This window comes from Malania oleifera, chromosome 10 (genome assembly GCF_029873635.1).
Source record: "Malania oleifera isolate guangnan ecotype guangnan chromosome 10, ASM2987363v1, whole genome shotgun sequence".
In the NCBI taxonomy this organism is placed as follows: Eukaryota; Viridiplantae; Streptophyta; class Magnoliopsida; order Santalales; family Ximeniaceae; genus Malania; species Malania oleifera.
Window position 1 is genome coordinate 41,395,129 of NC_080426.1, and position 15,204 is coordinate 41,410,332.

At 35.6% G+C, this 15,204-nt stretch overlaps 1 protein-coding gene across 2 annotated transcripts in view; it reads left to right on the forward strand.

Moving 5' to 3' along the window:
• Positions 1 to 5,437: 5,437 nt before the first annotated feature.
• LOC131166170 (uncharacterized) overlaps positions 5,438 to 15,204 on the forward strand; it is a 31,003-nt gene continuing 21,236 nt past the window's right edge. The window contains exons 1-3 of one of the 2 annotated variants that reach the window (XM_058124486.1): positions 5,438 to 5,819; positions 7,023 to 7,357; positions 7,437 to 7,530. In XM_058124486.1, coding sequence (XP_057980469.1) covers positions 7,037 to 7,357; positions 7,437 to 7,530 — 415 coding nt within the window. In that variant the 5' untranslated portion in view covers positions 5,438 to 5,819; positions 7,023 to 7,036. The remainder of the gene's footprint in view (positions 5,820 to 7,022; positions 7,358 to 7,436; positions 7,531 to 15,204) is intronic. The other variant, XM_058124485.1, reaches the window with a different exon arrangement.

The following is a 15,204-nucleotide window of genomic DNA, read 5'->3' on the forward strand; positions in this document are numbered from 1 at the left end:
CAGACTCACAAACATAAGGTTTGACTTAGCCTTATGGTAGGCCAGCCGGGGTTAGGTCTAGTATTCAGACCGCACAACCCGGTCATGGGAATTTATACATGATGATGTTGTTGTATGTCCAAATGGAGGTTTCTTCTATGCATATGTGTAAATTTATGTATATGTTATTATTTACTGAACAAATTATATTGCGAAGAAAATGTGTATTTCCAACTGTATAGGTGTGAGTTATATTACACAAATATCATATTTGCCTATTAAAGTAAATTAAATGAGGGGTTTGATTTCACTAAAACTCATGTTAGCCACACACTGACAATAATTTATTTCGTTCTACTGAAAAATGTCTCACCCCATTAAATATACAAATTTTTCAGGACCTTCAGGAAACCGAGTCTAGGAGCTTCAGGGCGGAATCTAGACAAGCTAGCTAAGAGTGAGTAGTGTTGGGACAATATTTTGTTTATACCTAGTTGTTTTGATTATTTGGGGTTGTAATATGTTTTTGGGGAGATGTTGATACTAAGGTTGAAAGGTAGTACTCTGGTATGCATGGTTGTAAAAGTATATCTTGCTTCCGTTGGTTGTGTATTTAAATTATCTACGGAATATTAGCACTGTGGGCCCCATTGAGTTTGGGACACTACAGTCGTGATTTCAGAGCAGACTTATTTTATATGAAAAAAATATATAGCATAATTTTTAGGTCGCTACATTGATAATTGTGAATGAAGTTGTTATGTCAATTCCCATAAAACATATAATGATCAAGGGTGGTAAGAATAGTAGAAATCATATAACAAGGAATAAAAGAGGAGAGACAAAAAGACTTGGGTTAAAAAAGGTGAAGGGAGATAAAGAGGGGAAAACTAAGGGGAGAATAAAGTGAAGTAGAGAAAAAGATAAAAATGGATAAAAGACAGATATTAGGGTCCGTTTAGCATTGCTCTATTGCATTATACTTGTTGAATTGAGTTGAAAAGATACGTTGTACACCGATTTATACCCTTTTGAAGTCAAACATACGTCATTCCTAAGGTTACAAATAATAATTTCAAGTCATAAGTCCAAATCATAAATCTAGTATATTTTTAAACATTAAAAGTCTAATGATAAAACAATACCTTTTTTTAAACATTAAAAATCTAATTATTATAGTAGACAAACACTTTATTGTAGTTGACATGCATGTTTGCCCAAATGATCACTTTTCACGTCTTTAGATTTGGAGATAAATTGTTTATTAAGGAAAATACTCAGTTTTTCGCAAACAGTCGATGGTTTCAATAAACCATTTATTGGCTATTTCGACGAATTAAGACAAAATGGTTACTGTTATTAAACCGTCGTTGGTTATACATGTTGCTGAATTGTTGAGAATGCTAACAATTGAACATTTGCAAATATCCCATTGTATGCAGCGATCTGGGATTCTTTAGATTGTATTACTTGAATATCTGTTTGTATTTGATAGTCTATAATCTCTTTGATTTAGTATTAAATACTTTTGAATTTTTATTTGAATTTGTAACAACTATACCTTGTACAAATCCTATATATAGGACATATCTACATCAATGAAAGTGTCTTGCATTTTCTATATTGTTTACCTCGCTTAGCTAACCCTCTTTCTCGTCCCTAAAGCAACTTTACAATAAATCATTCACCTTGCTTGTTGTTGGCTAGGCGACGTTCTTCATTATCTTGCTTAAGTGACCCTCCAATTAGCCATTAAGGTGACTTAAGGACAAGTAATTTGGCTCATCGAATTGACTTCCCATTGTAACTTTTTTGATGATCTCCTTAATTACTTGGGTGATTGTCACCATACTACAAGAGATGCACAAAGGTGTCACTAACAGGCAAGCTTGCCCCTAAAAGGGCTTTTGTACAAGTGCATGTCATACACACACATGCATTTTTATTTGAATCTAATTTACTCAAATGTTTTATCCTTTCTAATATAAAATATGAAAAAAGAAAAAAACAAAATATGAAAGAAAAAAAGTGTTAGTAAATTTGACCCTAATCACAAACACATTCCCCTATTTTGAAATACTCCGTGTTTAGTCCTCATTCCGAAGTTCTCCATTAGTTAGTCCAAAAATATAACTAAAACAGCACGAAGTACACCAAAACTATTTATCACATTTACAATAAAATACAACATTACTTATCAAACAACACATACCATCATTGTGTATGTGTGTGTGCATGAGAGAGAGAGAGAGAGAGAGAGAGAGAGAGAGGAGCACTTACCAATCCAACCTCCCCCTTCCACTTTAACCCTTAATTGTGTCTTTCCCTAATACACAAATTTTCTCCCTAAAAAATATTTTAAAATGGTGTTAGTTGAGAACTAAGTTTATTATATAGGACCTGTAACTGTTTAATAACTATCTTAAAATGCCATAAAAAATTCAATGGAAAATGTACGATTTGCATCCATTAGAGATTGGTTTGTGGTTAGGTTATTAGAGGTCAATGGAATGGCAGTTGCTATGCTTCCCACCCACCCCCTCTTGCAGTGCATTTTTTTTCTTATCCATTATGGTCAAAATTATAATCCTACCCCCCCCCCCCCCCAATATATATATATATATATGGTATGGAGACAAAGAATAAAGTGAGATGGAAAAAGAAGAGATGCAAGAAGAAGAAAGTTGGTCAAGAACTCAATATTTTGTTTTCAACGGATCAAAAAGCGGTTTTTATCCCAAACTCAAAGCCTTCTTTAATCTAATGGTTGTATTCTTGCATTTGAAACCAAATGAGCAATCTTGAATGATTAAAAAAGGGATAAGAATAAGTGTTTGATCAAAGATGAAATTCCTTTTAAATTATACAATAAAGGGTCCCATTGAGCGTGCTAATAAGATGTTTAATCAAAGATCAAACACTTTTTAAATGTTTGTGGATTGAGATTAAGATGGGTGAAATGATTTGTTATACTATCTCTTTAAGAGGTGTAAGGATGGTCACCTATTGCACAAGGATACCTTGTGCAATAAAGGGTTTACATAGAATCATAGAATTTTACAAGTTGTATAAGGAGGGATAAGGATAGGGTGACAAATGGATTTAGATTACCGGCGCCGGGGGGGGGGGGGAAGGACATGGGAGGGATAGATTAAAGACAAAAAAGGACAAAGATAAAGAGATAAAAAAAAGATAAAAAAACATTGAGATCTAATTTAGTGTCAGACTATTACATTGTGTGTGTTGAATTGGTTGAGAGATGTCTTTACAAGATAAGTCACACACCGATTTATACCCATTTCAAGTTGACCCTAGAATTACAATTAAACCCAAATTGTACCCAAATCAACCCACCCTTAAATTGCACAATTAAAACTCATAAATTCATAACATTAATCCTAATCATAAATTTGGTCTGTTCCTAAATATTAGAAGCTCAATTATTAACATGTTTGCTCAATGTTTATTTGCCTTGTTGCCTAATGATTGAGCAACCTTCGCCTAATAACTAGGCAACTATTGCCTCTTGATGACTACATAGCCTTTGTCACATAGATGACTGCTTCTTATTCCTGTGTCGCCTAGGTGATAAGCGATTTGTCTCACTTTGTGACTTAGGTTACTACTATAAGCCCAAACGATGTTAGCCGCACTCTAGGATGGGCGCAAAGACGACACAAGCTAAAGAAGAAGAAGAAGAAGAAGAAGAAGAAGAAAAAAAATAAGCAAAAAGGAAATTAAAGAAAATGAAGGAAAATATAAGAAATTTCAATAAATATGAAGTAAGATTTTTTTTTCTGTTTTTTGTTTTAAATTTAGAGAATCTTTAAATTAACATTAAAGGAATTTAAAAACAAAAAGGAGGGAAAGGAAATAATATTAATAATTTTAAATATTTAAATTGCTTTCTTTCTTTTCAAATTGTCAACTAATTTTTTTCAAACAAAACAAACCATATCAAATAGATATGAGATAAATCAAAATTTTTTTTATGGATTTTGAGGGTGCGTGGGTGGGGGCGGGGGTGTCGAGGCAATTACACACTAAAACTACTAAAGAGCGGCAAGGGGTGGACCAGAGAAATAAAGCGAAAGTGCAAGGAGAAGGAGCCTTAAAATTTGTTCCATTTCTATCCTATTTATCATTGGGGGCGGAGGCATATGTAGGGGATCTCCTATCATGCTACATGAAGAAATTCGGGAGTGCACACCATGATACCATATATATATTTGGGGATATATCATGCGATGTTAATAAGATGGGCAAAAGAAGATCAACAAGGTTGGTTAGAGACACTCGCATCTGACATACAATAAAAGTTCTAAAATCTAAACGAAACTCAATTTGAACTCAATTATAGTCATTTTTGTTTTTAACTATAAAGTAAAGAGAGTTTTAATAATTGAAGGTATACTATTGAGGTGTCATAAAAATTAATATTTTTTTGCCTATTCAAATTACAAATATAATGGCTTTATAGACAATTATAATGCTTGTGTGAAAACAAAGGGAGGTGATTAATGGCAGCGTAAGCAAGGGCAAAAAAGGTAAAGGGATGAGTTGTTTGACGTGGATTGCACAGTGAAGGGGTAAAGGTTGGTGACTTTAAAAAAGTGGCAAATGAATGGTAGATATAGAAGTGTTAAGGCTTGTGGGTGGGGGAGCAGTGACTTTCAAGTATTATTTAACTATTAAAAGGTTAAAAAGGATTTAATGTCGTCTTTACTTTCTTCTTGATAGAAAGCTTTAGGTTTGTCTTTCATATTGGGATCACAGTAAGAGCTCAGGTTTGCTTATTAATATAGTACCATAAGAAATGAACATATTATGCTATCTCAATTTTATAATCACCCTTGACATTCAATAATTTATCAATTTTTTTTATCATAACAAGAGAAATTGAACCCTTATTTGTCACCATGCTTCACCTAAATGCATCTAAATTCATTGTCCATAAATGCAAGGGGCTTAGGCTAGTATCAAAGTTAGGTTGTCTGTTGCAATTCGAAAGGATATAGGAAATCCACATATTGCGGTTAATGTCTTATTTCTTTGATTACATAACTTGAGTCAAATGCAACAGTTTTGATTTAACTTGTATAAGGTATTATTCACTCTAACTCATTAAATCTCATAATTTTGTCTTATAAAAGACGACTCATATAATTGAAGTTTAAACCTCTCTTATATAGATTTCACATTAGATGTGTAATCGAAATATCTTTGACATCTAAGGGATGATTTAAATTTCAAGTACATAAGATCATTTTTATAGGATAAAATCATGAAGTCTAATGCATTAAAATAAATAATTTTATTAGAATTTGATTAAAGCTACTATATTTGATATGAAAAGCATCTTAAAAATATTACCATCTACAGTGAATGAGAGAAGTCTTTCGCCATTTCACATGGAAGGTGCTTATACCTATTCAAAATTTCCAACATATGTGAAATTATTATCATCGCTTGTATCATTTGTGTTCGAGTGTTACCAAAAAAAAAAAAAAAACAAACGCCGAGAAATACCGCTAACCCAGCTCCCTCGGGTTAAAAGGATCCGAACGCCTTGGATTCATTTCTAAAATTTGCCCGTAACCGGTAAAGCAGAACAGCCCGTGTGTGTTGTCTAGCATTACTCGAAAAGAAAAAAGTCTGCGAACTCGTAAGCATATTGAACGTTTGGTGCCGAATTATAAGTCAGCTGATCAGGAGGGCCAAACAGCAGCGCGAAGATTACTTCTCTCACTCAAAACCCCCAAATTCCCACCTTCTAACCCTAACGATTTGTAATCTGTAACGCAAGTTCTGGCGTTTCAATAATCCAGCGCAATTATCAGGTTAAAATTGCATTCGCCTGTTTTGATCTTGATCTCTTTTTATCTTATTATGGCATTTGAATAAAGTGTTATATTGTAAGTTCATTCATTTACGCTGAAAATTGAACGTGCTTTGCTACGCAGCTGCCGTTAAATTTGTGCTTGTACACTTTGTTTGGATTGAATGATTTGGAGAGAAAAGAAAAGAAAGGACACCTTTTCTCTCAAAACAAATTGTTTGTATTGCATTGTAGAGAAAAGAAGGAGAAAAATACTCGAATCTCTCTAAAGTGGGGAGATTTGGAGGGAGAATAAATTAGCCGTGCAATACCTTTTTTTTTTTAAATTTAAATGCCAAAAAAATGCCCATAAAAAATGGAGAAATATTCGTTTTTTGAATTTTTAGAGAAGAGTTGACGTGCCTACATACACACACACGTGAAAAAGAGAGAGATGTATTAGAGGGGGAAACGAATGTAAAAACGGGGTGAGTTTTCACAGAGGTGGATCACTTCCCTTCAAAACAGTTCAACACGTTTGGATCCGTTTGGATGAAGGATTTTGTTTGAGAAAAAGAAAGGAGAGGGAAACAGGAAGGAAACACATTTTTGAAAGTGGGAAAATTTTCATGTTCTTTTGGTTGCTGAGAAAGTGGAGGAAACACTTTTGGTTAAGGTTTTGAATATAGTTTTATGCATCCGCTAATGCTAGATACAAAGAATACACAAAAATTTCATGCTTGGTTAAGTTTTTCCATAAATCTATTTAACATAAACAAAAATACACCTAAGAGGTACAGGTACTAAGCGAGTGATTTTAAGATGTTTTCTGTGTTTTTAGACGTTGTTTTCCATACAATGAAAATATGGGGCATGGGGTATAACTCACTTTTTAGTAATAATAATTATTACTATTATTATTTTCTTAACAAATTGCCCTTTGGATCAACTTTAACCCAACATAGTTATTATTATTATTATTATTATTATTGACAAAAAAATAGTAAAAATAGTTCAGTCGAAAATCTTAGATGCTTGTTTCTTTTGTTCAGTTTTCCCTGCTACTGGCCAGGGCCTTGGTAAAATTTGGATTATTGGAAAATTTGTTTGTTAATACTAAGAATAGAAGAGTTCATTTATTAGTATTTGAGTTGGATTATATTTCTTCTTTTTGGCTTCAAAATCCAGGCTTCATGTTGACGTCTTATTTTATTTTTATCACTAGTTTAGCTCAACAAAATGTTGATGGGCCATGTGGATGGTCTAGCCAATGTTGGTTCATCAAAGGATCAGCTACTTGATGATCCAATATCTGAGCAAGATGAAGATGAGGAGGCAGATACTTCTGGTCGAATACTATATATGGCCTCCTTTGAAGAACTTGCAGAAAAGCACATTCAGTATGACACTGTTATATGGGTTTCTATATCACTGTTGCTTGTTTTAGCTTGGGGAATAGGAGTCATTATGTTGCTATATCTTCCTTTTAGAAGATATGTGCTTCAGAAAGATATCTGTTCACGGAAGCTGTATGTTACACCCAATGAAGTCGTTTACAAGGTATATTTTTCCGCTATTCTCCTTTTGGGATATAAAGCAAAACGGGTGTCATGGTGCTGATTGTTTTATTTTTCTGAAGGTGTCAAGACCTTCATTTATACCTTTTTGGGGAGTTACAACGGTTGAGAAGCATATACCTCTATCTTTAGTGCTTGATATTATTATTGAACAAGGTATTTATACAAGACTTATAAAATTCCTTTTGTCACATTTTTATATTGGTTAAAACATTTAGTTGCATAGTTGTTTTTCTTTGTGCTAATTACGAAATTATTTTAGTTCATGGATAAAGGCATATATGTTTCTGTGATTTCATCATTGAACAAGGTGTTTATACAAGGAATGCCAGCTAACTATAGGGATTAAACAATCTAATTTTCAGGCCCTATAATTGGCTTATTGAATTGATTTATGTCTTGCAAAGTAAAATTTTAGTATGTCTTGAAGGGGAAGATATCACCATTAACTATGTGATGCCACTCTAAAGTTGCTTACGGTGCTTGGGGAAATTGATTCTAGTTATCAAGTTTCAATTAAGTCTATGGAGTGATAGCTTGCGAGCATACAATTTTCCAAAAATATTTAGCCTACTAGAGCAGCCCTTTTAAAAAATAGAAGGAAAGAGAAAATAAAAATGGCTTAATTGTGGCCTGAAGCACAATGGTTTCTAACATTGACTTACTTGGAGTTCATTTGAGCGGTAATCCTTGGTCTTTAGCCTTTTGGGATCCTCCAGTGGCTAAGGCGCCTAAGCAACAATTGGATGGGTGGAAGGGTTTCTCATTTTATTTAGGTGTTCATATTAGTCTCATTCAAGCTTATCTCTCTCTATCCATCTTTATGACTTGTCTATCTTTGGAAATGAATATTTGTTCACGTGACTTTCATGGGTAAATGGCTATGGCAATTTTTTTTAGAGGTGAACTCTATTTGGCGCAAAGTTAATAAAAGTAAATTTGACTTGCAAGTGAATAGTTGGGATGCAAGTGTGGGCATTTGATGCTTTTCTTAGAGCCCTTGGAGATTTATTTCATAGATATACCTTTTCATTTGTTCCTTTTAGTAAATATAAATTGGATGATGGTTACTTTATCTATTTCTTTTTCTCATTTCTTTTGTCTTTCCAATTTTCGTGATTCATAATGCTTATCATTTCATTTTTTTTATTTATTAAATGGTAACACTATCTCTTGGGATTTCCACTTTCCTAGGAAATTTAAATGATATGGAGGTGCAGGAGCTCTCGTCTTTGTTTTCTTTGTTGGAGGCTTGTCACCCTTCCAATAGGAGGGGTGTTTGGGTGTGGGATTTAGATTCCTTGGGAATTTTTTTTTCCTTGTAGATCTTTCTTTGACCATTTGATTGGATCTATTGTGTTTTTTCCTCATAGTCATTGTATTTGAAAGGTCAATGTTCCATCTAAGATTAAGACAGTTATTTTGTTGATGTGTTATAGCCTTATAGGGTTAGCACAAGCAATTTGTTGCCTAGTGTAAGGCCTTATGAGGCCACTATTTGCAAATGATTTTTACTTTATGCTTTAACAATTCAGAGTCGGCTTACATCATTTCCTGGTTTCTTGCAATGTTCTTTTACTTTTGGTGTGTGGAATATATTTGCAAATGTTGTATTTTATCAAGGGCAGTTCATTAGAAACATGAGTTTTCTCCCTATCTCATTTTTCTCCTTGATTTTTGACATTTTTCTTCTTTTTTACCCTCTAGTGCTTTAAAATGGCATAGGAGGCAGTTCGGGGTTTGTTGCATGAAATTGTGAATTTTCCTATTTATTTAGGGGGCTTCTTCTTTATTTTTTTTAGCCACCAATAATTAATTTTGAAATTTTCACTATCTGTTTAGTGCATGAATTAAGATGTTCTTTCAAATACAAGAATTAATTTTTTTTTTTCAAAAAATAAAAAAATGATGAATAAAATAAATTTGGCGCTTAGGTGAGGTCCCATGCATTATTTCTTGCTCTCGCTCTCTCTCTATGCCCATGTTTGTAATTGTGTGTGAGAGTTCGTATTAGGATAGGGAAAGGAAGAAGAAAGTGAATAGTGCATCTTTCCCCTTCTTTGTATAATAATAATAATAATACCAATGATTTGCTTTAGAAGAGAAGACCCTATAAAGCCCTATCTCCGGATATTTGCGTCCTTTGCTAGAGGAGTGGAGATACTTGTGCAGATTTGTTTCTTCATTGTCCTTACACGTTGGTCATTTGGAATAAATTTGTTAAGATTTGATTAAAATGAATGACCTAACTCGAAGATAAGTCTCTCCCTCTATTTATAATACAAATTTAAATACATTATAATGACAATAATACCCTTACTAACTCTTACTAATTAACATACTAACACACGCAATAATAATAATACTAAAAGACATATATAACCTCTAACACTCCCCCTCAAGCTGGAGTGTAAATGTCATAAGCCCCTAGCTTATTACAAATGAATTTAACACGAGCACCCCCCAACGCTTTGGTAAACAAATCTGCACAAGTTTCTCTTGAACAAAGTGACAATCAACTTCAATGTGCTTCATCCACTCATAAAAGACCAGGTTGGTGGCAATATGAAGAGCAACTTGATTATCACACATCAACTTCATAGGTTGAGAATGCGGAAAACCCAATTCATCCAACATGTTCTTCAACCAGACAAGTTCACAGGTAGTGTGAGCCATAGCTCTATATTCTAAATCAACACTTGACCCAGCTAGCACAGTTTGTTTCTTACTTTTCCAAGAAACCGAATTACCAACAACCAAGATACAATACTCGATGGTTGATCTCCGATTGGAAGGCGATCCAGCCCAATCTGCATCTATATATCCATGTTTATAAGTGTGACCCTGATCACGATATAAAAGACCTCTCCTAGGTGCACCTTTGATATATCTCATGATGTGAATTACTACGTCCCAACAACTTGTCCTTTGAGAATCTGGATTTTGACTTACAACACTCAAAAGATATATCCGACTGAGTAACTGTAAGATAATTCAACTTTCCAACAAGTCTCCGGTATTGTCCAAGATTAGGTATCAAATCATCCTTATTCGACATTAACTTGCTGTTTGGATCCATGTGTGTATCAACTGGTTTAGATCCCAACAAGCCAGTTTCATCCAACAGATCAAGAACCTACTTCCTATGTGACACAACAGTTCCGATATGAGATTTAGATTCTTCTATACCTAAGAAGCCTTTCAACGATGCCAATCCTTTGGTCTGAAACTTAGTTTGTAGAAAAAGTTTGAAACTTTGAATACCTTTATCATCATCACCTGTAATAACAATATCATCCACATAAACAACAAGAAAGAATCTACCCGATCAAGTATGATGATAAAACACGGAACGATCCACAACACACCGTCGAAGACCAAACTCAAGTACTACAACATTGAAATGACCAAACCATACTCTGGGAGATTGTTTTAAACCATATGAAGCCTTCTTGAGCCATCGCACTAAGCTTGACTCCCCTGAGCAACAAACCACCTAGTGGTTGCTCCATATAGACCTCCTCCTCAAGGTCACCATCCAAGAAGGCATTTTTCACATCTAACTGATGTAAAGGCCAATTACAAGTAGTAGCTAAGGAGATGAACAAGCATACTGATGTAAGTTTTGCAATCGGAGAAAAAGTATCAGAATAATCTAGACCATACACCTGAGTGTATCCTTTAGCAACAAGATGTGCCTTTAGACGAGCCACAAAACCATTAGGGATGACTTTCATAGTGTAAACCCAGTGACAACCAACATGACGTGAGTGTATCCCTTAGAAACAAGATGTGCCTTAGACGAGCCACAAAACCATTAGGGTTGACTTTCACAGTGTAAATCCAGTGACAACCAACCACAGACTTGTCAGGAGGAAGAGGTACCAAGTCCCAAGTACCATTGCTATGTAAAGAATTAATCTCTTCAACCATATCATCCCTCCACCCTAAATGGGCTAAGGCTTCCGAAACAGATTCAGGAAGGGTAGTGGATGATAGAGCAGTGACAAAACAATAATGGGAGGGTGATAAGGAGTCATAGGAAACATGGTTGTAATGGGGTGTTGAGTACATGTGCATTTACCTTTGTGAACAGCAATAGGAGGATCAACATCATGGGAAGTATGATCATCAGACGAGGAAACCAAAGTCATGGTAGTAGAAGCTAGAAGGGACTCTTTTCCTTGGAGCCATTGTTGTTAATACACTTGCAAATTAGGATGGTCAAGGTGATGAGAAGGACTCAAACTACATGGAGTCTCAGATGGTTGGTTGGGCAAGGACAACAATGTAGAATCTAGAAGATTAGGCAAAGGAAGAGGCTCATTAAGCTCAGAAGCACTTAGTGACTGGGTGTAGTAAGGTTTAGACTCAAAGATGGTAACATCGGCATAAACAAAGAAGCGATATAGCACAGGGCTAAAACAAATGATATCCCATTTGAGTATATGAGTAGCCCAAAAAGACACATTTTATAGCACGAGGATCCAACTTATCCACCCCAGGAGTTAGTTGATGAATAAAGGACACACCCAAATATATGAGGAGGAAGAGAAAATAAAGGTGAATTAGGAAAAACAATGGAGTGGGGAATTTTACTACTAAGAACAGAGGATGGCATTCCGTTGGTCAAATAACAAGCAGTAAGTACATCATCACTCCAAAACACTTTAGATACATGCATTTGATAAAGTAAGGTGCGAGTGATTTCAAGAAGATGTCTATTTTTCCTCTCTATAGCCACATTTTGTTGAGGAGTTTGAGCACAGGATGATTGATGAACATTATCAAACTGAATCATATAAGTAGTGAATTGTACACTAAAAAAAAATCTTTAGCATTATCACTTTGAAGTATTTGAATTGGCAGACCAAATTGAGTTTTTATTACAGAACAAAAGGCACAAAATACATTAAATAACTCAAACCAATCTTTTATTAAATATAACGAAGTCATTCTTGAATAATCATCCACAAAGGTTACAAAGTACTGGAAACCCAACTTGGACATGACCCTACTAGGATCCCAGACATTTGAATGAACTAACATAAGAGGGCTTGTTGTCCGTTTATTGACTCGGGAAGCGAAAGAAACACGATGGTGCTTTCCCAACTGACAACTCACAATTGAAACTAGACACAAGACTCAAACTAGGAGCAAGACATTTTAACTTTTCCAATGAAAATGACCCAGGCGACAATGAATTTGGAAAGGTGTGGCAGAAGTAGTGCAGGCAGTAGAAGGTGATAGTAGCTCAAAGTGATAGAATCCACCAGCTTCACGCCCTCCGCCAATCATCTTCCTCGCCTTCAAATCCTGAATAATCACAGATCAGGGAAGAATGACATTGAACAATTCATGGATTTTGTAATCCTACTAACGGACATAATATTGAAAGGATATTTGGGAATATATAAAATTGAAGGAAGAGAAATAGAAGAAGTGGGATTTATAGTCCCAATTCCCTTGACTGCAGTAGTGGATCCATCAGCCAGAGTAAAACAAGGTAAATTTGCAGGATATTGAAGAGAGGAGAAAAAGCTAAGTATACCTGTGATATGATCAGTGGCAGCGGAGTCTATGACCTAAGGACTAGGACTAGGAGTACTGGATGATAGGCATATTGTGTGATTACCTGTTTGGGCAAGAGATGCAATGGGAAGAGAAGCTTTTTGTGATTCTTGATACTGCTGGAACTTGGAATACTCTTCATTTGACATAGAGATAGTACGTTGTCCCCCACTCGACCCCAATGGTGAGGAGTTGGTGGTGGCTGCATTGGCAGCATGTGAAGGTTTGCCGTGAAGATCCCAATATTGCTCAATAGTATGATTATTCCATCCATAATTAGTGCACTTGCGAGGAGTACCTCAGTCCCGTCCATATCTACCATTACGGCTACTCGAACCACCGCGATAACTTTTGCAGTTGTTTAGTAGAGAACTAGAATCACTTTGTGTAGTAAAGGCTGTCTTCTCAGAGCCAGATGCAAGACCAGGAGAATGAGTGCTAAATGAAGCACAAAGGACACGAGAATAAACATCAGCAAATGATGGCAGCTCGGCACTACTGAGTATCTGGATTGAACTGCCTTAAACTTAGGTCTCAAGCTTGCTAGAACACGAAGAACTGTTATCTGCTCCATCTGCTTTTGCATCTCATGAACGTTGGCAGTTATAGGTTGCACGACGTTAAGCTCCTCATGAATACGCTTCATCTCTCCCAAATAATCTGCAATGCTCCTATCTCCTTGTTGTAACTGAAAGTACTCGGATAAATCATATATACGCGTAATGTTACTGGAGTATAGAAGTTTTTCATAATCCCAAATCTCCTTGCACAAATCTAGATGCATACACATCCATGCAATCTGTGGCTCCATCAAATTCCATAAAAGGGAAACAATCAAGACATCTTCTTGAACCCACACATCTTTTCTCTTCTCATCAGAAGAATCAAATTGGAGTAATTGGTCAGATTTCTCTAATCCTGCTAAATAAATCCGAACAGCTTTAGACCATTGAAAATAGTTATTTTCCATCCAACTTTTGAGTTGTTATTTATATTTTTGGGATTCATAGATTCCATTCCAGCACTCACAAATCAGCAATCACACCAGAAACAGGAAGAACAATCAAAACTAATCGGGACAATCACAAACTATGTGAAGCACTGACACAACCACGGATGAGGTGAACAACTCACCGACGGATATAGCACTGCCACAACATTCAAAAATTAGCAACCACACCAAAAACAAGAAGAACAATCAATAATCAGAACAATCACAAACCATGTGAGGCACTGACGCAACCACGGATGAGGTGAACAACTCACCGATGGATATAGCACTGCCACAGCTGTAAAAAACTCACAAGAAAGCCTTCACAAACCCTGAATAGAAATTAACGAAATACTGTGAGTGCATGGTTGAAAAATGTTGAATTTTGTAGCAAAAACTAGCCTAGCAGCTTGATAATGTAGTCTAAAGAAGGAATCAGAGCTTGGCAAAAGAAAAAAGAAAAGAAAAAAGAGGCCAGAACTTCACTCACGTGCCGGCGCACGGGGTCAGCCTTGCTGGCATTAGGCCGGTGTGTGGGGGTGCATGGAGTGCCCTTCGGCAATGGTGTTTTGTGGGGTGGGTCGTCGGGGGGGATCTGATTATAGGTATATGGTTGGTTTTGTGATTTAGTATGGGATGGAGGTGGATTAAGGAAGAACAGCAACGGGATTGGTGTTTTCCGGCAACGGCTAAGGGAAATAGGGTTTAGATAGGATCATGCTCTGATATCATGTTAAGATTTGATTAAAATGAATGACCTAACTTGAAGATAGGCCTCTCCCTCTATTTATAAAACAAATTTAAATATGTTCTAATGACAATAATACCCTTACTAACTTTCACTAATTAACATGCTAACACACTCAATAATAATACTACTAAAAGACAAATATAACCTCTAACAAAATAATTTGGTATATTTGGTGAGAACTGGGTGTCTGTCCACATTGAAGACATTTTGCTCCATCACTTTTAGAGGCTTTGGTAAAGGAAAGAGTAGGAGAGCTTTATGGCGATGCGCCATTATAGCTATAATTTGGTGTGTTTGGATGCAAAGGAATGCTAGAATTATCAAAGGAATGACTAATTTGCTTTGGAGTAGTGTGACTTATCTTTCATCTCTATGGGTGTTAGCAAATGGTTTTTTCCGCCACATCTTTTTGGAAGACATGCAGCGGAATTGGTTGGCTCTTTTTTATTGATTTTGGTTTTGGGGCCTAGAATGGGAAACCTGTAATTATTTACTTTTGATGTAGAGGGAGGATTTT